Raw genomic sequence first — 23,587 nt, 5'->3', positions numbered from 1 at the left:
ATTAAAAACCTTCATATTCTTATATTGCAAATTTACATTTAGCTTTACTATTAACCGACTGTATACTTCAACTTTACAATTCAAATTGGCAAACAAAAATACTAACAACCACCTCTTTGAAACCAACCTCTCCAAAAACAAACTCTGTCAAACCAAACTCTCTCAAAGAAACCAAAGAAAATGTGCAAGTTAATTTCAAATCTACCGTCTACCCACTCCCTAATCACAAAGGAATCAAGATTATGCGGGCTCCATTGTTCACTCACCTCAGTAGAGACAAACCAACTATTACTTTAGAGGTAGCTTATACTAACATCCGTGGCAGCTTATATGGGGTCGGTGGGCCCACTCGGAGGGGGGGGGGGGGGCGGTTGCAACCACCTACGCCCCTTCGTGGGAAGTACTATCGGATGAGGAGAAGGTGTACATAATTCACTCAATCTCTCAAAGATGTGAGCATCCTCTAGCTTGAGGTAGACTGTATATGGAGACTCATCATCACACAAAGGCAGGATGTGGGAGAAGTCCAGCTCTGTCCTAACGCAAAAGAGCGAGGGTTTCAGAAATCAAACGTGCCATACATAAAGTATACTAAAAAAAAAAAAAGACATGCTAAATATTAACAACAAAAGTCAAGTAAAGTTAATTAAATTCATTAAATGAGATATGATCACTTACCAGTTAACAAGGACAAATCTGAAAATATAAAACTAATACTTTGTTGATTATTTAAGTGAATATTTGTCATGAATCGGAGGGAGTATTTCTTATGATCTGGGGTTCGAGAATTTAGGTGGGGAACCCACAGTGAGTTTGATTTTGAGTTTCTAGGTAACATAGCTAGTTGAACCGTACACAGTACAGACCAATTTAATATTGGTGAAACTCTAAACTTGACGACATACCAATTCATACTAAAGTTTAATGTGTAACAATTACAGTTAAAATTAATTTTTGCACTATTACATTCAGTACTCTTCTTTATCTCAAAATAAGTGTCGTCTTAGGAAAAAATACGTCCATTAAGAAATCAAAAAAGAAAAAGTAGAGTTTAGTAAACTATCCCTATTTATTATATGTGTTTTTGATAATTGAGCAATATTAAAGAGGACTACTTCTTTAATGTGAAATGTATATATAGTAGAAAACATTTGCCCATTTTTATCTTGAATTTTTAAGGTAACACTCATTTTGGGACAAATATTTTTGCTAAGATCCAAACCATGAAAGGACTAGAAATCTTCATATTCTTATATTGCAAATTTACATTTAGCTTCACTATTAACCGACTGTATACTTCAACTTTACAATTCAAATTGGCAAACAAAAATACTAACGCCCATCTTTTTAATACTAGCCTCTCCAAAAACAAACTCTGTCAAACCAAAATCTCTCAAAGAAACCAAAGAAAATGTGCAAGGTAATTTCAAATCTACTGTCTACCCACTCCCTAATAACAAAGGAATCAAGATTATGCGGGCTCTATTGTTCACTCACCTCAGTAGAGACAAACCAGCTATCACTTTAGAGAGGGCTTATATTAACATCCGTGGTAGCTTACATGGGGGTCGGTGGGCCCACTCGGGAGGGGAGCGGTTGCAACCACCTCACGCCCCTTCGCGGGAAGTACTACCGAATGAGGATAAGGTGTACATAATTCATTCAATATTTCAAAGATATGAGCATCCTCTGGCTCGAGGTAGACTGTATATGGAGACTCATCATCACACAAAGGCGGGCGGGATGTGGGAGAAGTCCAGCTCTACTCTAATTCAGGTGGGTAACCCACAGTGAGTTTGATTTTGAGTTTCTAGGTAACATAGCTAGTTGAACCGTACACGGTATAGATCAATTTAATATTGGTGAAACTCTAAACTTGATGACATACCAATTCATGCTAAATTTTTATGTGTAACAATTACAGTTAAAATTAATTTTTGCACTATGACATTTAATACTCTTCTCTGTCCCAAAATAAGTGTTATCTTAGGAAAAATTACGCCCATTAAGAAATCAATAAATAAAAAGTAGAGCTTACTACACTATCTCTATTTATATATTTTTTTTGATAATTAAGCAATATTAAAGAGAACTACTTCTTTAATGCGAAATGTATATATAGTAGGAAACACTTGCCCATTTTTATTTTAAATTTTTAAGGTAACACTCATTTTGGGACAAATATTTTTTGCTAAGATCCAAACCATGAAAGGACTAGAAAACGAAAATTTGTAGGGCAAAAATATTGAAAATACATAGAAAAGTGAGATTGAAAACGTAACTAGAACACCCAACATTGAGAAAAAGAAAAGTGAAATTGAAAACGTAACTAGAACACCCAACATTGAGAAAAAGAAAAGTAAGATTGAAAACGTAACTAGAACACTTAACTTGAGAAAAAGAAAAGTGAGATTGAAAACATAACAAAAAAATGAAAAAAAGGAGGAGTCTGAGTTTTAGAAGAAAACCCTTAAAGTAGCAGCGGATTGTGGATTTGCGAGAGTACCACCGCGAGTAGGGGATATCTGGAAATTGAAATTTATATTTAGGACCAAATAGAAAGAAAATTGAACAAATTTAAAACCCAAAAATGAAAAGAGGCATGATTAGCAACAAACCCTAGTAGAAGTAGACGACTCTCCTATGTGTCAAACCCATTTTTTGGGAGGGTACTGTGAGGTGGTGGAGCTGGCCCTAATGGCGGCATCGCCAGCGACGGCGGTCAATACAAGTCCTTGCTAGTTGTTGTTGCCAGCGACAGCGATCGTTACAGCTCCTTGCTGGTTGTTGTTGCCGGCGACGACGGTCGATACAAGTCCTAGTTGGTTGTTGTTGCTGGCGACGACAGTCGATACAAGTCCTTGCTGATTATAACTCCTTGCTGGTTGTTGTTGCCGACGACAGCGGTCGATACAACTATTTGCTGGTTGTTGTTGCCGGCGACAGTGGCGGAAATGGGTGGTAGAATGGTCACAGTCGGTTCCTCCAGAGATGAAGAGGTGGTGGCATAGCCACTAATAGTGCTTCTCTCAGGTGACGGGTCAACCGTCTTTGCCCTAACGGAGACTGCAGTAGCAGTGGAAACTCTAGGTGAGAAAACAGGGTGGTTGGTTTTCAGCGGCGGAGCTACCACCACTGGTGAGTTCGTCGGAGACGGTATCCATTTCTTCTGTTGAGAATATTTGGTAGCACTTGAATACTTATATTATATAGAGTATGAAAGCTACAAATAGATCGACGGGAATATTTGGCTACATTTAAATACTTATTTAGTATAGAGTACGAAAGCTTGAATCCCTTAGATGATGCTCCCGTATGTTGTGCAGTACCTAGACATGACAAGTTCTTCATATTAAGGGTCTGTTTGGAAAGCCACGTGTAATTAAAAAAGCGCAGTAATCATACAGTATGGTAATTACAGTGCATAGCGTAATCACGATCTAATTCCCATTGTCACGTTTGGATGGACAAATTCAATTATACAGTTAAATATTAAAAAATGTCAGATTAACACATACTCTTTATCCCAATTTATGTAACAAACTTTTCTTTTTATTTTGTACCAAAAAAAAATTACATTTCTATATTTTGAAATAATATTTACATCCACACAGTTCAAAAAGTTTTTTTTTTCTTAAATTTATGGTTAGTCAAATAGTGTCACATACAGAGGAAGTATATATATATTATACAGATTCTTGTTATAATTCAGTAATCTATTACTGAGACCAAATGACTAAAAGATTGAAATCTAATTTTTAATACTAATACTTCACTAATTCGTTTTTTAGATATTAATAATTTTTTTATTTTTTTTAAGAAACTGACGGACAGAGCAGATTTTTTTTTTTTCAAAAGCTGGTCAAAGTTTTAAAAGACCGACGGACTGAGTTAGTATGTCCATTTTAATATGCTCAGATTGAGCTCTTCTCCTCATTTTCACTTTTCACTCCAAAAATATCAAAAACCCCATCGGTGCCCAGCCGACCCCACCTCGTTTTTCAAGTTTGTGATTCTTAGATTGTAGGTTTAATAGTAGTTTATTTATGCAATATTTGGGATGTTATTGATGCTTATGAGTTTGAATTTGTCAAAAAATCTACACTTTATTTGTCCAGAATGTGTAGGGATAGTTTTTAAAACTTTTTTCTTGAATTGTTTTGAGATTCTAAGGTTGTAGGTTTAGTGTTAGTTTATTTATGCAAGATTTGTGATGTTATTGATGTGTATGAAGTTGAATTTGATAGAAAATGTACACTTTATTTGTCAAAAATATGTAGGATCACTTTAGATTTTTTTTTTGGTTGAAATTGACTATATTTATGTTCAATATCAATATGAATGAGTTAGTTTATTTAAGGGAAAATACATTAAAACCCTCCCAACATATAGCCGGATTAATTATGACGCACCCAACCTTTGCGGGCGACCTATTACCCCCCCCCCCCCCAGTCTACATTTTTCTGTATTTTTGTAACATTTTCTGGCTGACGTGGCAAAACAAAAAATGAATCCCAGTTGCACAGTGGAGAGTGTTGCACACTCTCCACCACGTCACTGCCACGTCACCGCCACTTTTTTTTTTTCATTTAATAATTCAAATTAAAATAACACATTAATAATTAAATTAACACATTAATATTTAAAATAACACATTAATAATTAAATTAACACATTAATAATTAAATTAACACATTAATAATTAAAATAACACATTAATAATTAAATTAACACATTAAAATAACACATTAATAATATCTCACCCACCCCCACCCCCACGTCACCGCCACGTCTCCGCGTGTTGCTGCTGCTACTGGCGGCGACGGCGGCGGTGTGGCGGCGGCAGCAGCGGTGGTTGAGGAGAAAGAAGAAGAAAGAGAAAAGGGAGAAAGAAGAAGAAAGAGAGGGAGGGTGGGGGTGAAATATAAATAAATTTTTAAAAATTATTTTTTAATATAAATAAATTTTTAAAAATTATTTTTTATTAAAATATCTCGTTTCACTCGCCATATTTTGTTTTGCCACGTCAGCAGAAAATGTTACAAAAATACAGAAAAATGTAGACTGGGGGGGTAATAGGTCGCCCGCAAAGGTTGGGTGCGTCATAATTAATCCGGCTATACGTTGGGGGGGGGGGGGTTTAATGCATTTTCCCTTTATTTAATATTGTTTGTAATGTTATTGCTCTTGAGTTTGTGAAAAAATGTAGAGGTTATTCGTTAGTTTTGAATTTTGATGGATGGTTATGGTTGAGATTGTTATTTCTTAAGTTATTAGAGTTAGAATTACACATAACATAACATTTGAACTACTACAAATTAGTTTAAGTTTAATTAACAATGCAACCTAACTTATAATTTAATAATTATATTTTGTGGGCATTTTTGTAGATGGATTATCGTATGTGGATGCAATAGGAACAATGCACTCTACTCCGTCTCCTTTTTTTTAGTAGTGAGAAAAAAGATAAGAGACCTGTAGATCCTAATGCTACTACTAGTCAGTCCATTCCCTCCGTTCCACATATGCACTGTACTCTGCCTCCTTTTTTTATGCTTGGTTCTACTATACAACCCCAGTCTGGTCAGTGGATCTACCAGGCGCCACCCCCCTAGCCTCCCTCATTTACCCATTATATTTTTATACGTACAAGTATGTATTTTCCACCATGGGGCTGCTCTCCGTCTGCATCGGCAACTTTGTATCCTTCTCTTTCTCTATGTTGTTCATCTCCCAATCTATCTAATTTACACCTTGGAGATAGCAGCTCTGAGCCGGAGTCACAACTATCGAAACCAGCTCTGAGCCAGACTTAGACCCATCCTCCTTCAGCTTATGTACGAGCACCTGCACCTGCATCGGCACCGGCAAATGTTGATCATGGTCTACAGCCAGGAGATAGAGATTCGATGGGTCGGATTTTCATCGTGTCTGAGGGAGCTGGGTAAGATTGCTTTTTATTAAGTTTTCATAAAGTTTTTATCACCTTAATCTTTTATGAGTTGAAATTTTTAACTGCAGGTTCTATCCAGACAAAGATACAACAAAAGCCATTTTGGATGTTGTTCGGAAGCTTTATGGCAATCGATTTTATACTTCGTGGGGTGAAATTCCATATGATACTCGACAAGCTATGTTTAACGAGTTTATGGTATGCATCTTATTACATATTTCATAACTTTAATTTACTTCTTATATCATCTAACATTAGCCATTTGATTTGCAGATGTTGTGTACATGGGATCCAATAAACAATAAAAGGATTGCTGCAAACTTTGAGGGGAAGGGGAGGGCCAAGTTGTCGGACTGGTTTTCGAGGGCTAGAAAGTATATGAAGAAGCCCGACTGGCTAACCGACGGATAGTGGGAACAACTTAAAGCATATTGGCGAACACCTAATTTTTGTAGCCAAGTCTGAGCAGGCAAAGGCTGGCCGTGCATCCCAGAAAGGTGGCTCTTTGCACATTGCAGGTACAAGAAGTCAGGGGCACGTGGCTAATAAAATGGTAAGTAATTTTATACTTTTAAAGTTATGTACGAACAAGATGTTATTAATGAGTTATTAATTATATCTTTAGCTTTTTGTAGAAAGAGCTAACGGGACAGTTGCCGACTCAGGATGAGTTATTCCTAAAGATCCACACAAAAAAGAAGAAGCAAGACACAGATCCGGTCGAATGGGTCGAAGGCAGGGCTCAGGAAGCTTATGTAAGTGATAATTTTATTGTTTAAGTAATTATATAAGACTAATTATGATATGTTTGTTATATACTGGCTTTTATTTTTAAATATACAGAATCAATATATGCAACAAGTGTAGGAGTACAACCAAACTCAGCCTGAAGGCGAACCGACCTAGCTTTCACCGAAATTGGAAATAGAATTGTGGTCTTGAGCAGTTGGTGGAGTAAAAAAGGGTAGAGTGTACTGTCTAGACCCAAGAAATAACTTAAGTCACATTTAGTCAGGACTGCGAGGGTCTTCTCGACAGGCCGAGGGAGTTGATGGCGTTTAGAATAAGTAAGCTCGTAATTTAGTTGCAAAAAGTTTAGAATAATGTAAAAAAAATTCCTGTACTATATTAGGTTATAAGTATTTTTAGATGAGTGGATCGATTTGAAAAATAGTCTCTAAAAGATAGCTAGTGTCACGCCCCGAACCATGGTCTGGGCGTAACACGGCACTCGGTGCCTGACTGCATGTGACCGAGCGAACCACGTGGCTTGCTGAACCATCATGAGGCATACATGAGCGGAAATATAACGTGAAGTACATGATGAGCTTTTATAAAATATAGTAAGTCATAATATTAAACATAAATACTTGATTAAATCATGAATGCGGACAATATCATAAATGAGCCAAACCGGCTAACCAACTCTGGAAGTCTAACATGACACTTGTCTTGTAATCATGATTTCACGAAATAACTTGTAAACATGGTTTCATGAAATAACTTGTATTTAGTATGTATGTATCTTGTATCATGGCATGAAAGTAATTATATAATATAGTTGCATGAAAACTTGTAGACATATAGGATATTCATGACATAATCATTCTTAGTCAAAAACATGCATGCAAGAACCCATGAAATACAAAATATGAGTTTTCATGGATTACGGACAGATTCTCAATAATCATAATGAGTATCAAGAACACAATGACAGAATAATAGTAATTCAAACATAATGTAGTCATAGACATGGACCTAGGGTTATCATGAGCATAGTATAGAATAGAAACCCTAGTTTTGTAAAGTTTCATACTTTATGGATTAGGAGGCGTGGGGAAGAACAATGATGTTTCCACACGTAGATAGTAACTCTACATACCTGGTGATGCTCCAAACTTGAATTAAAGATTTTGACTTTGAAGAAGATTTCCAAAATCTTGAATTCTTGAACCTTGAGATGGGTTTTCTTGAAAACCCTAGTTTTGAACAATGATTTCTTGCTTAGATTACAAGGAATTAGGGACTTGAATTCAACCTAGAATCATGATAAAACTTACCTGGTAGGGTTCTTGAGGCTTGCGACTTGTTCTTTCTGACTTTAGGGTAATTTTTCGTGACTAGGGGTGTTAGGGAAATAAACCCCAAGCTTAAATATGACTTAAAAGGCGAAATCCCGACTTTTTGACCCGAACCCGACCTGTTACGTGATGGGTCCGCGATGCGGGGCCATCGCGCGATGTTCTGCAGGTAAATACTCAGATTTGCGTGATTGGTCCGCGATGCGGGGCCATCGCACGCGCCCCCACGTGCCTGAAAAAGCGACGTGTGTCGGTTCTGCACCGTGTTCAGTAAAATGGACATAACTTCTTGTACACAGCTCTGTTTGGGCTCCACAATATACCGTTGGAAAGTTATTTTAAAGGGATACAATTTTCATGTTTTAAGTTTCCTCAAATTCCCAATGGATGTTCACTAAATTTTACTGGAAGGAAGACGTATCGAAAACTTAGCCGATTCTATAGAATTTTAAGTGCCTTACTATTAGCCATATTGAGACGATCATATCTCCTTGCTCCGATCTCTGATTGGCTTGGTCCTTATATCGTTAGAAAGGTATTTCTACATACTACAACTTTCATTAAGGGTACTTTCCCCAATTCCCAACTAATCAAGGAGTTATCGCTGTCCGAAATAGGCCTATCAACCATTTTCGCAAAACGTTCAAACCTTCAGTTTTTTTTCTTTCTAAAACTCTAATGATATGAGTCTAACCTTAGTTTCAAGATACGGGGTGTAACAGCTAGCAATGAATTTTCTTAGCAGAGCTTTTTTTTCTTTTCAAAATTTTCACGTTCAACTCATCTATCACTCTTGTCTAGTAGTCACATAGTAGAAATTTAACGGGCCAAAGTGAATCAAAACACCTAACAATTAAGCATACCAAAAAAGAGATAATATAGCTTCTTCATACTTATTAATCTCATGTAACACTCCGTAACTTCGGGTTTAGGTGTGAATGTGTAACAATTAGTATTAAGATGACATTTGGTCATATGAAGTCCTTTTGGGATGAGTTTGGATGGAAAATAGTCGTTTTGAAGTCAAACCCAATAGTGATGTTCATAAAAGCTCTTAAATTCATCTAAGTCTGAGATACGCTGTACTTATGCCCAGTTTTTGGGTAGTTTTGTTGGGAATTTGAGAAAACCCAAAACATAAAAGTTGTAATTCATTGAAATACCTTTCCCACCATATATTATGGAGTTCAATCGGAGCTCTGTGCTAGGAGTTATGCCTATTTTACTGGGCACTACGCAGTCTGCGCGATGGCACATCGGAATCAGTGTTACTGCCATCGTTGTGCGAAGAGAGCCTCCAGCTGCGAGGCTACACACCGAGAACGACCCTTTTAAAAGCCTAACTTTGTTATAATTTTTCCCCACTTCTTTTTGACTGAATTTTTGGAGGAAAAGAACCCTAGAGATCTCCCTCAATCCCTAAGGTGAGTTCCTAATCCATCTCTATCAATTCTACACCAAATTCAATCCTCTTTGACATTAGTTCATCTTCCCAAACCCTAGATTCTTGAAAACTAAAGGAAAGAAAAAGAGAAGGGGCGAAGGGGATTCCATCAAAAGGTAAGACTTCTGATTTTTATGAGATTATTAATGAGGTTTGGACTAGTGTAGAGCATACTACAAGATTAACATTCACTAATGATTCACATAAGGATTGAAGAACAAGCTTTAAGGCTAGAAAAGCCCTAGTTTTTCGAATAAGGGTAGAAATTCCTAGAATTGTTTAAAATTTTAAACTTTATTATTAATAACCATTGTAGAACGATTGTTGAACTTGGAAGAACCCGTTTGCTAGATTTTAGCGGAAATTAAGGTATGTCTACTTTTCAACAATCTTCTTTTTGAAGTATGTTATCTTGTTTGAAACGTGTAAATGATTGTTCGTGACTTGAAATATTTCTTTGGAATATGAACATGATTAAAACTCTTGTTTGAAGTTCTTTTGGAATTAAAGATAATTTTTTTTAGACAAGGTCATGTGTGTGTAGGGTCAAGCCAACACCGAACCTTATACGAACTATACTTCTTTGTGAAACTCGTTTTCCCCATAATTGGATGATTGAAATCATTTTTCTAAAGGTTGGACCTTAAATTTATTTTGTTGTTGAATGGACTTCTTGAACTTGAAATTTAATAAGAGGTATGAGTAAGATTTCTTCATTGGTTATGACTTGAAATGTCTCTATTGTGAGATGATGACTTGAGAAGTAAGATTCGGATCTAAGCCATGATTGATGATTCGGTTAATATGCCATGATTTGTATTTTGTTTGGGTTTGGGCCTGTATGGGCAAACTGTGCAAAAGTTTTTTCCAAAATTTGAACTGAAATTGTCTAATAGAAACAATATATTTTAGTTAAAACTACATTTTCCTTAAACCTAATTGGCAGAATGTTGCCATCGGAATAAAGCAAATAGCAAGACAACAATAGCGACGAACATAAGTTTGCAAGAAGAGAGAATAACAACATTTCAGAAAGAAAACACTAAAACTAGAGGTGTACATGGATCAGGTTGGTTTCGGATTTTTCAAATACCAAATCAAACCAATTGCGTCGGGTTTTTATATTAATAAACCAAACCAAACCAATAAAATTCGGATTTTTCAACCTCGGGTTTTCTCAGGTTTTTCGGGAAAAGTCTTCATACAAAACATATAACTTTTACTTCAAATATTTCTTTAGTCCTAGTAAGATACGATTATATAATTAAGATGTTTCTTAAGAAAATTACACAAAATGTCAAATGAGTGATGACATTGTAGTAAAATATTCAACAAAAAAAGATAATAAAATCAGTTAAGAATAAATATTGCTAATTAACAGGCCATAAAGAAAATGACCATAATCTAAAAATATGAAATCATGCTAAAATAAGCACGGCTAATAAGTTTAATTACATGACAAAGAAAAAAAATTAAAGTTATGTATTTTCACTGTCTAAACCAATTATGCAAAAACTAAAGAATAGATATCCAACATTATTGTCATTCCTACTGTTAGAATTGAATTTCTTTTGTTAGCATTAGTGTTAAGTTGGTTTTGATTTGTCTTTATTTGAGTTATTAACATCCATGGGATATAAAACTTATTGATATTCAAAATTCTAAGTTCAAGTTTGAAATACTATGATAAAAGACAAAAAAAAAATATGAAAAAAAATAAGAAATATTTATAAATTACATTGCAAATAAATATTTTTATGTGTAAAATATTTTAAAAATTGAATACATGTAATGTTGGGTTGGTTTGGTTCGGTTTAACTTTTTTTAGCTAAAACCAAACCAAACTAATTATGATCGGACTTTTTTCTCAACACCAAACCAAGTCAAATCAAACCACTAATCGGTTTTTTTTTCTCGATTTGACTCAATTCATCGGTTTGGTACGGTTTGTTGATTTTCTTTGTACACCCCTAACTAAAACCATAAATAAAGTTTTTTATGTAATCCATTATACTCATCAATCTTGTCATTCAAACGACTCTCTTAGCTTGTTTTTTCAAGCTTGGGAATCAATTTGGATTGGGTGTCTATATATACTAAGCGCCGTGGGGGACAAACACGGCTCTCCCCGGTTGTACCAAAAGCTATATAACTTATACATTTTATTCAGCTATTTTTATATCCCATGTAGACATGTGTCATAGTACTTAATATTTATTCCCTTCTCATGTATAGACGTATGCATTTCAAATTTAATTCTCCGACATATTTATTTCCTCCGTACACTTTTACTTATTCACTTTTGACTTTTCGGGTTATATCTGAATATTTATTCTCTTCTCATATATAGACATATGCAGTTAAATTTTAATTCTCCTACACAAATTTATTTCCTCCATGCACTTTAATTTGTTCACTTTTGACTTTTCACATTCTTTGAGAATTAATAAATCCCACGTGGATATATGTCGTAGTACTGAATATTTATTCTCTTCTCATATATACACGTGTGCACTTCTATTTTAATTCTCCGACACATATTTATTTCCTCCGTGCACTTTTACTTGTTCATTTTGACTTTTCACGTTATTTAAGAATTACTAAATGAAGTACTCCTTCCGTCTCATATTACTTGGCCACATTACTATACTTGACTTACACGTTCTTTAAGAATTAATAAAAATGAAGTACTCCTTTCGTCCATATTAACGTAGACATGTGTCATAGTACTTAATATTTAATTCTCTTCTCATGTATAGACGTATGCACTTTAAATTTAATTCTCCGACACATTTATTTCCTCCGTGCACTTTTACTTGTTCACTTTTGATTTTCGTGTTCTAGCTAAATATTTATTCTCTTCTCATGTATAGACATATGCAATTCAATTTAATTCTCCTACACAAATTTATTTTCTCCGTGCACTTTAATTTGTTCATTTTTTATTTTTCACATTCTTTGACAATTAATAAATCTCACATGGATATATGTCATAGTACTGAATATTTATTCTCTTCTCATGTATACACGTGTGCACTTCTATTTTAATTCTCCGACACATATTTATTTCCTCCGTGCACTTTTACTTGTTCATTTTTTACTTTTCACGTTATTTAAGAATTAATAAATGAAGTACTCCTTCCGTCCCATATTACTTAGCACCATTACTATACTTGACCTTTTACATTCTTTAAGAATTAATAAAAATAAAGTACTCCCTTCGTCCATATTACTTGGCCACATTACTAAAAATATATGTCTATTTTTCTATTCTATATTTATCTTCTTTTCTATTTCTATTATCCCTATTTTCCTTGTTTGTCAATATTTTAAACGTAAAGAGAGGACGAACAATAGCAATGCAAATTTGCACCAAAAGTTATTTTAATGCTCCTACACATAACTTGTTCACTTTTGACTTTTCACGTTCTTTGAAAATTAATAAATCGAGTATATATTTTATCATAATATCCATATTTATTTGTATATAGTCTCAATAGCCTCATAAAATAATTTGAAAATGAATAATTAATGTGAAGGGTAAAATAAGAAGAAGATTTTTTTTTTCCTTGATATGTTAAAATCGACAAGTAAAAGTAAAGGGAGGGAGTGACATTTAGCCCTGTTTTCCTTCATTGTCAATACTTTACTTATTTATTCTCCTTTGCAGTCTCTGATTATTGTTTCTTTACATTTATAAAATGTATTACTTTATATTTTCATTTCAGAATTAAAATTTGATGATTAATGATATAACATATATCTTTCTAATATTGATTTATTTGTAACAATTAATATAAAAAATTATAATATATTTTTTAATTAATTTAATAAAAATATTTTAATCCAATATATACAACAAAATGGTTTTTATGTTTGGATCTAAATAGTTACTTAATTGAAATAGATATCAACCTGTCGGTATACATATAAAATATTAAAGAATTTAAAAGAAAAAATTTAGAATCAAAATATTAATTTTCCCTCATATTCTTACTAATTTTCTTGTACATCAATGAACAACTTTCATTGTCATGATAATGATAAAAAAGTCCGACTCTTTCCATCTCAAAGACTTTTAATTACAACTAAAGTGATGGTACATAAAATACATTTTGTATATATAATAACAATTAGAATGTTTTTAAAAGTTATTTTCAAAATACAAACCTTAAATTAAAGTGAATAGACATGTTTGGCCCGTGCATTGCACGGGCATATATTGCTAGTTTTATGAATATTTACGAAATAATTCTTAAAATTGAGAAAAGAAAGTTTTTGAGTGAAAAGTTAAGTCTCTATCTTTTTCTAAAACTCTGCTAATTTTACCACGGGTTATTTTGCCAATTTTTTCTCTCGTTTTCTTAACGAGGAAACCCGTGATTCCCTTATAAGGACTATTATTATTAATTTGTTTGTGGTAAAGGTGTGCGGAAGTCCATATCTGCATCAATTCAACTTTCTGCCCTTGTAAATCAAAATATTTTTTAAGCCCTTAACATTTAAGGGTTCCCCAAAATATTTTTTAAGCCCCTAACATTTAAGGGTTGGGGAACGATATTCCCTCCACATATTAAATGGGAACGATAACCCCCTTATGTAATATTTTCCGGTGAAAATTTTCTTTTTTTGAGTAAAGGTCTTTTTTTTTCCTTTTTAGAATTAAATTACATAAATATATAACTCTTATTATTGTCCCATTCACCTATTCCATTGAAAATAATGTACTTATCTTTTAGGATATAACAACTACTTGAAGTATTTTTTAATAAATTTCAAGTTACGTGACATTCATTTTATCAATAATTTTTCATACGATATGTTAATAACAAATGTTATATCAATAACTTTTCCTCCTTAATTTTAATTAGTTGGATATAATTGGTGTTTAAAGTTTCTGAAAAAAGATTGTATGAACTATATTTTAAAAAAATCTTGGTTTTCTCTTCAAGAACTAAGTTAATTAGGATATATTTAGGACATTTTTCACACCATTCAATACTTGTATCTTGGACATATATAAATCTCATTCACCGTGAGCGTTTTATGCCAAATTACAAATTTTGATAAAATTCTACTCTCCATCCCAACTGATTTGAAAACTTTGACTAGACACAGAGTTTTAAAAAATAAACAAATTTGTGGTCTAAAATAAATTATAAGATATCTGTATGATTATAAATCATCTTATCAATAGTGAAATGAAAATTTTAAAATTAAATTACTCAAAATTTTAAAATTAAATCACTCCTCCTGGTTCAAAACAAGTGTTCACTTAGCCTTTAGCATACCTTTTAAGAAAATACTAACTCCAAACTTGAAATTTATTAACAAATCATTCCAAGTACTTGTAATCAGTGTTTTAAAAGGCGTTTTTGAGGCGAGCCTCAGGGCGAGCCCCGGGGCGGGGCGTACCAAAAATGCCTCGGGGCGATGGGTCGGGGCGCAAGTCCCCAAAGGCGTACGCCCAACAATTTGGGGCGTACGCCCAGGCGTTTGGGGCGAGTTTTTTTTTTGTTGGGGCGTAAGCCTAGGCGTTTGGGGCGAGTTTTTTTTTGTTGGGGCGTAAGTCCAGAAAACTTCTTCAAACTAAAACGAAATTTGTTAAATAAGTCCTAGTATAATGCCCAAATTTTCAAAAGTCAACATGTAATTACTCAAATATTTTAAAAAGGAACTGAAACATTAAATTTAAAAGTCAAGACCTTTTTTTATTGCTAGAATGCCTAATATATGTTCTTTTCCAATTATTTATCTTGTCTTCTACTATCTCAAAAAAGTAACGAGCAGTCACTTATACTTGTAAGTACGTATAATAGATTGTTCTAATTAGTTTTTTTGTGGGGGTGGAGTATGTATATGTGTGTGTATATATATATCACTTATTTATTGTTTTCTTCAATTTTTTACGTTATTTAACCAATTTAAAAGTATTTATTATAATTATATCATTTTATAAAATACTAAAAATTAAAGTCCCATGAGGCTTACGCCTCGTGCCTCGGGGCTTACGCCTCGCTGAAGCAGACATAAAACGCCTCGCCTTACGCCCCCGCCTTTTAAAACACCGCTTGTAATTTCATAAAAGATAGGTGCATTATTTTCAACTGAATAGGTGAATGGAATAATAATAAGAGTTATATATTTTTGTAATTTAACTCTAGAAAGGAAAAAAAGATCTTTATTTCAAAAAAAAAAAAAAAAACCACCGAAAAATATTATATCAGGGGTTATCATTTTCCAACCATTCCTACTTCTAAAAATTCTCTATGAAAAGTGCTTGTAAGAGATTTAGCAACTCCTAACACACATTTCACTGAATAGAAAGGGAAAATAATGAAACTGAAGAAAAAATATATAAGAAAAGTAAATAATTGACACTTACATAATTGAGAAAGTAAAAAACTCTAGTCCTAAGTCCTCACAAGCCTCTAACTATTTGCCGTAAACACATAATTTTCGTTCTCTCGTTAAATAGTCAATTCTAACTAAATATTTTTCTATAGGTGAAGAATAGTTAGATTTCAATTTTACTTTAGTTTCTTCTTGCTCTAAAAGAAGATAAAGTACTAAGAGAATGATTTGTTATAATTTTTAAACTCCATTAAATGTTTGTAGTTAGAATCCTTTGATAACTTTTTCCTATTATAGGATTACATAATACTGATGTAACAAATATTGTTGGATAAGTATGTACGAACAGCGAAAACCTAAAATATAGGAGGTAAGAAAATGCATAATAAACATACTTTAGAGTCTTCACATACCATTTTCACCTACTTTTAGTAACCAAAAAGGAAGAAAAACACAAGAGAGGACAATTTTTTTTTTTCGATGCGAATTTGATTATAAGATAGGTGAGATTGAACGATAAACATACTGTAGCTTCTTCGTATACCACCCTCCACCATTTTTTTTTAATAACAAAAGGAACAAAAACTTTTCTCCAGAAGGCACAACGAAATTAACCAGAATTCGTTGTTTTTCATTTCTGTAATTTTCTTTTGTTTTGCTTTTTCCTATTTCCAACTAATCAATTTTGATTAGTTTTCTGTACTGGCTTTTTCGATTTGAATAAACTCCCACCAACTAATTGGTGTTTTTACAAGCAAAAAATTAACCAGAATCATATGAAAGAATTCTTAAAAAGGAAAAAATATCCTAAACTACGCCTCAGTCAATATTTTATTGAAACAATAACTTCACCCACCATTTGAAAATCAAGGAGGAAAGGGAGAAGTATGGGTATGCAAAATTCGGATGCATTGATTTATTAGTATCGGGTTATTGAATTGACGATTTTTAAACTGTTTTATAAATTATTTATTTGTTGGACTATCGGTTCATTTTTTTATTTTTAGATTTTAATTAATGGTTAAATTGATAACCTAATAAAGTCATAATAAAATTATCTTTATCCCTAATTATAAAAGTGGAAAATGTCAATTAAAACACGACCTAGCAATACCTGTAGAAAATAAATAATCCACATACTGCAACTGCACGCATCATTCAACCTGTAAGAAGAGCACAAAATCAAAATCAATTAAACCCCCCCCCCCCCCCCCCCCAAACTAACACGCTAAGCACATTAGCACAATTAGTATTTCAATTGCTCGGAAGTACAGGAAAATAAAGGTTTCAAACACAATTCAAAAGCTTAATATATTCACAATTAAAATTAATGAAAAAGAAGAAGATAAAAATGCGGTAATATAGTAAGAATTGATATTATAACCTTAATCTTTTTAAACTGAAAAGGTCTTAAGCACACATCAATAACTCTGGATATTTTTAAAGCACCGGCTGAAAACTCATACTAATCCTACCCAAAAGAATGAAATAACACCACCATAGTAAAGAAGGAAGGGAGAGTAGATGAAGGAAATAAATTAGGTAACTATGTAACGATTAAGTTTGAGAAGGCGTGAGAAAAGAAGCGGACACAGGTGACGTTTGGACTTGGCATCGCAACTTTTCGGAGAAAGAAATAAGGATAATTAAATGTAGGACAAAAAGGAGAGGGCGGGGGGAGGGTGGCGGTAATCGGGAAAAATTAGAAAATAGAATTCCTGGCCTATGAGGCTGTCACATCTCCGAACTTATGTCCTAGGATTATATTATAGATATAGATTTTTATACTAACTCCGTGGCTGATAATTTTATTTATAGACACAAAAGTCCATCTACCAACTCCACAAGCTCCACTTTTCTTTCCTTCAGCCTCTTATGAATTTTGGTGGAGGCATTATGAGCTTTCAATTCTTTTTGCATAACCTGGCCATGTTCCCGGCGATTTTATACGCTCTCTGCGTACCAATTTATTTGATATTTTTGCTTCTCAACATTTAAAATGTATGAATTTTGATTAAATTTTAAGATGTATTTTTACCAAATTGATATGTGAAACGTAGTAACTTATAGTAGTACTTTTCATGTAGTTTTTAAATATGTAAATTTTAATCTTAAAATATTAAATTAATCTAATATACAATTTAGCTTCAAAGTATAATTAAATTGACTTTCAAAAAGCCAAAAATATCATTGAAGGGGTATTATTTTGGTATATTCTTAGGGGTCGTTTGGTAGAAGGTATAAGCTGGGATATCCCAGCACTAATTTTTATACCATGTTTGGTACAAGGTATAAATTAGTGCTGGGATAAATTTACACCTTGTACCAAACATGGTACAAAAATTAGTGCTGGGATATCCCAGCTTATACCTTCTTATCCACTTATACTGGGATTATTTTATACCATCTTTTAGATGGTATAAAATAATCTCAATAGATGGGATAAATTAGTCCCTCCCGGGATAATTTCGACTATCTACCAAACGACCCCTTAGAGACTCTATACATCCTTAAAGCAGTTAAACTAAAAGGAGCCAATTGTTACAAATATTAAATTGTTCATATGCAAATTAATTTAAATCACAATATTGTTTTAAAAATTGATTAAGTAAGATTATTTTTAATTAAAAAAAATTATTATTGAAAATTATTTCATTATATAAATAGTATACCGTTACAATTTTCTAAGAAGAAACCTAGAGGACTAAAGTCTTTAATTCATGTCATCTTTAAAACGTCTCCTCATTAATTAAATAATTATTTAGCCATTTTTATATTTTTAAGAATAAGTACTTGAACTGAAAAATTAGGAGGAAAAAAAAAAAAGAAAACACACAAAAATGATAAATGCAATTTTAGGCCATAGAGAGGTGTCGCATTACCTTGTTTATGCCTAGCTTTATATTATATATAGATATAGATCGATTAATAAAGCATCTGATTTTCGTACGAGAAAACTTGGATAGGAAAACTTTCATTAATGACAAGGACTTTGTCTTACTTTGCCCTTGTAGTTCTAGATATGGAAATTGATTCATTAAATAGAGAAAGGTCATAATAGAATAGTTTAGTCCATGGATTCGGAGTGTTTAAAGGTTTCTCCTATTACATGTTGGTTTAGAATTACTGTAATTGAATGCAAATTATTCCAAGTCCACCAAAACTAGGTTCAAGAATATATACACTTATATATACACCCATCCTATAACAAGGACTTTGTCTTACTTCTATCCGGGAGTTGAATTGATTCTTCAAAGTACTATGGATATGAGAAGATTTTCGCTGAGCATAGCACGGGGAACAATGATGAGTACAATTCAGAATGAGGGGCCTTCACCACCAGCGACAAGGACTTCGATAGAAACACTGCCAATTGTTGAAATTGTACAAGAGAAAAGTGTTGTGAAAATATTGAATTAAATATCTCAAAAAGAAGTTTTTAATTCATTATTTTAGTATATATTAATGAGTCATTATTTTCAATTCAAACGTTATGTTTCTAAAATCAAATTGAATGGTCTTTAATTTGTAATCAAAGTGAGCAACGTTATAGCAGAACATTTACTACATTAAATAGCTCTTTATATGTTGTTAATGATGAAATCATCATTTGTGATGCCATTTACTGTATACGTTATTTGGCTAATATATTAGCCTGATATTAGTTAATTGTTTGAACCTATATATACTTAAGTTATTTTCATTGGCAGAGCTGATATATACAAAACCATATTTTTCCTTATAGATTATAGTGTGCTGGGTTTTCTACTTTTGTGAAATCTTTGTTAGATTCTCGCTCCTAGTTTTGTACTAGAAGAGCTTGTTGAATCCTGGAGAATACATCCATACCGGGTGAAATATCCTTAAGGACGGTACCATTGGCATGCCTCAAGCTACGAAGAATTCTCTACAAGTGTTCGTGATCAAGTATTTTACTCAAGCTTAGAAGGGGTTCCTACAAGTGTTCGTGTTGAAGAGAAGTCCCTACAAGTGTTCGTGATGAAGAGAAGTCCCTACACGTGTTAGTGATGAAGTATTTTCCGTAAGATTTCCAACAAAAAGTGAATGTGAAATTTGTTTGTTGGAGTTTCAAGTAGGGGAAAGAGCTAAAGAGATGCCATGTAAGCATCTTTATCATTCAAATTGTATTAACCGGTGGTTGGGGATACATGGATCATGTCCAATTTGCAGGTATAGAATGCCGCCTGTGGAGACGGCCCAAAGGAGAACGCCGGAATCAGCTTACAATTTAGACTCGGATGAAGAAATCGTTTTTGAGCTTGACAGCTTCTTATCTTCTTTTAATATTTTTAACTGGCGCTCATAAGACTTCCGATTCTTCCATATTTTGTCTACAAAGTGTTTAGTTTAGTCAGTTACTTTCAAAAGGGTCCTCTTTCTGTTATGTTAGGTTGTGCATTAAAAGAATTAGCTTCTAAGCATTTTTAAGTCCTTTTTTACTTGAAAGGATTTAAAAAGCTTGAACGGATCATGACAATTATATGGGAGGAGAGAAAAGTCCTCTCCCTGTTGTTAGTTTCTTAGGCATTTGAATACCTGCAACCTGAATGGCCAAAAGGACAAATCCTTCACAAGAAGGGAAAGTACGCAAGCTCGTAATTAAGCTGCGAAAAGTTCAGGTCAATATATGTTATATTAGATTTATAAGTATTTTTAGATGAGTGGATCCATTTGAATAATAGTCTCTCAAATTTCAGATAGCTAGCAATGATTTTTTCTTAATAGAGTTTTCTTTTTCAAGTTTACATGGAATTTTCACGAGATAATCAATTGACTCTATCTTATCACTCTCGTCTAGTACTCACATGGTAGAAATTAATGGACCAAAGTGAATCAAAACATCTAACTGCAAGTTAAGCACACCAAAAAACAGGTAAAATAGCTTCTTGGGCATCTCCAACAAAGAGGTGTTTCAGAAACGCCAACTGAATTGTGAGATAAACAGTAAACATCCTGTTAATTTTGTGTACCCCGAGTGTCCGTGTATATATATACACACTAATTTAATTTACTTTTTGCAAGAAAAGCAATCAAGATACAGAGCACGCTAATGAAGTTACATTCTGGATCAATACGGACCTTATTTAGAGTGGACGGAGGTTCATACATATGCCATCAAACACATCATACACTGTGATTCAAATATTGTTTTAACACTTTGTGTTACATTAAAGCTAGTTATATGCAAACTTATAAAGCTAGTTATATGCAAACTTAGTTACAATGCCACTTTTATATGACATTTTAAAATTACATTACTGAAAATCCAATTTAAGTATACACAATAAAATAACTGAAAATTAATATTGGTATAAATCTTTGAATAACGACCGAATTAGACATCCTTAATAATACATGTTGGTCTAGAATTACAGTTGTTAAATGTATATTATTCCAAGCCCAACCAAAACTAGGTTTGAGAATATGGGCCCGTTTGGCGTAGCTTAAAAAAAAAACAGCTTATAAGAACAAGAACAATTAATGCACGTGAGAAAAAGAAAGCTCTGTTAGATATAGATGGAAAAGTTAACAGAGGAATGTTTTTGGCTAAGTTAGGGAAACTTAAAGGGATATTTTCAGTTAGGTGAGAAATTTTAAGAACGTAGTGGAAGTTCAGGTGAAACAATAAGGATGATATTGGTCAAAAACTTTCCAAGAAAAACATACTTGTAATATGGCAGTATGAATATACCAAACAGAGAATCAATCATAGGACAGACAAGGACGAAGGTTGCCCATCCTTGTAACTGAAAGATTATCAAGGGCATATTTTAAGTAGCAGAAAAGTATATACGACTCAAAGCCTACCCCAGTTGAGTAGAAAATATTATCAACATAATTAAGCAATTTATAGAATGAAAAGACATCCTAAGCAGTTTATGACATCAGTTGCACAACAAACTGAAAAAGTGCGAAACAATTCAAGAAATTAAGACTCCAAAAGTTTATCAATTATGTACATAGAAAAATATTCTCATTCCAGTGCAGCAGTTGAGGAACCTAGCCGATCCAAAAATATGATCTTGATATGAGAAATAGAATCCAATGAATTTTTTTGAGACAACCAGGAAAAGCACTACGCATTGAAGTCTAATTGCAGAATATACTCATCAGAATAAAGTTGCTGCCATGTGACCAGGAGATCACGGGTTCAAGCCGTGAAAATAACCTCTGGCAGAAATGCAAGGTAAAGCTGGCTGCGTACTTTGTAGTCCGACCCTTTTTGGACCTCGCGCATAACAGGAGTGCACTGGGCTGCCCTTTTATATCCATCAGAATAAAGCAAATAGCAACACAATAGTAACAACTAACACGAGTTTAACAATACTTTAGAAAGAAAACACTAAAATCATAAATAAAGCTTTTTTATTTAATCCATTATAGTCATGTATATAAGCTTATAAAAGGGTATAGTGCTTTTCAGAGAAGATCACCCACAAAAGGAATCATCTGATTATTATTACAATATCCAATATGATTCCTATTATTATTTCTTGAACTTTCCAGTTTTCCTTGGTCCAGGAACTTCCATTGTACCTATAGAACAACCACACCTGCCTCTAAACACAAGAACAGCTCTTCCATTAGGTGGAGCCATTCTTTTAAGCTCAGCTTCCAATTCTTGATGATGATCTCTAGGCAACTTAAACATCCCCTTTTTAACTCCATTTTTTGCACTGAAATTTGTCTTCTTAACACAATCTTCTGTCTCTAACTGTATATCAAATTCAGCAGCTTTTCTAAGCCTACGACAACCTGGTTTCCCACATCCTTTGCCTGTTGTACATACTGTCATTGCCAAAAGAGCTATTACAGCAAACAAAATGCTAAGTCCTAGACATATAAACACCAATGGAGCCCGAAAAATTTCATCTTTAACCACATAAGATACTTCTTCAAGAAATTCAAATAGTGTTTGCACCAAAAGATTTATGTAAGGATATAACAAAAACCCAGAAGCACCAACCACTGCAATCAAAATGACTACATCAATGATAGCTGAGTGAGACTGTTCACAATCACTTGATGACATGTTCTTTTTTATTTGCCTCAATTTCACAAAGGGTAAAGTTGAATTCTTGGATTTGGTTCTGGTTAATTTTGGGTCTGTTGGAGGAATTGAGTTATGTAAATAGACCATTTGGGTTGAATAAATTCAAGATTGTAACTGGGGAATACGAAAGACTCAATCTTTAATGAAAATTAAAACTGGGTTAATGAAGATTGAGAGAATCAGATCGACCCATCTTCCCAAATTCAATAAAGAGATTGGGAACTGTCGGTGGATATTGGAATTTGGATGGATAGTTGATTGGGGGATTTAATTAGATAAAGTTAGAAGATTGAAGTAATTTATAAGTAAGAAGAGTGATTAACTGAGAATTTATTATGGAAATCTGCCAAAAAAATTGGAAGTTTGGCCGGCTAGCAAGAGTGTAGAAAGGGAAGCAAAGACGACAAGGAGATTGAATGAGTTCCTTCACATGAATGGTTTACTTGCTTCATACGCCCAAACTTTTCTTCTTTTTTTGCTTCTAATGGGCTACCAAGATGGGCCACATGGACTAGGACCTCCACAATTTTAGAAACTGTGCATAGTAACTCATGACTGATCTGGTGACCCGACTCAATCCCATGATTAGAAATGAAGGATGACAATTTTCATTTCACTCCCACATATTCACACTGATCTTATTCGTATGGCTAGAAATTGATTTGAGAAGTATCTGGTAT

The 23,587-nt window shown here is 33.5% G+C and overlaps 1 protein-coding gene and 1 long non-coding RNA gene across 10 annotated transcripts; one reads left to right on the top strand and one right to left on the bottom strand.

Annotated features, from left to right (window-relative positions):
• The first annotated feature begins 1,261 nt into the window (after positions 1 to 1,261).
• LOC132621234 (uncharacterized) lies at positions 1,262 to 20,211 on the top strand. 9 transcript variants are annotated; one of them, XR_009575465.1, is made up of 6 exons: positions 2,999 to 3,138; positions 5,391 to 5,499; positions 5,768 to 5,944; positions 6,022 to 6,151; positions 6,227 to 6,506; positions 6,589 to 20,211. It is a non-coding gene; the product is annotated as an uncharacterized LOC132621234 (long non-coding RNA). The 9 variants fall into 9 exon arrangements; XR_009575466.1 differs by having other exon boundaries at positions 5,391 to 5,944; positions 6,589 to 6,708; positions 19,622 to 20,211; XR_009575464.1 differs by having other exon boundaries at positions 5,391 to 5,944; positions 6,589 to 6,708; positions 9,795 to 20,211.
• A 1,633-nt stretch (positions 20,212 to 21,844) lies between these two features.
• Positions 21,845 to 23,533, bottom strand: LOC132623679 (uncharacterized protein At5g19025). Its single transcript, XM_060338470.1, has one exon. It carries the CDS (start codon positions 22,992 to 22,994, stop codon positions 22,341 to 22,343), a length of 654 nt encoding a protein of 217 aa, XP_060194453.1. The 5' UTR covers positions 22,995 to 23,533; the 3' UTR covers positions 21,845 to 22,340.
• Between the last annotated feature and the right edge of the window lie 54 nt (positions 23,534 to 23,587).

Source organism: Lycium barbarum, chromosome 12, assembly GCF_019175385.1.
Source record: "Lycium barbarum isolate Lr01 chromosome 12, ASM1917538v2, whole genome shotgun sequence".
Taxonomy (NCBI): Eukaryota; Viridiplantae; Streptophyta; class Magnoliopsida; order Solanales; family Solanaceae; genus Lycium; species Lycium barbarum.
This window is presented reverse-complemented; position numbering and strand designations above follow the sequence as displayed.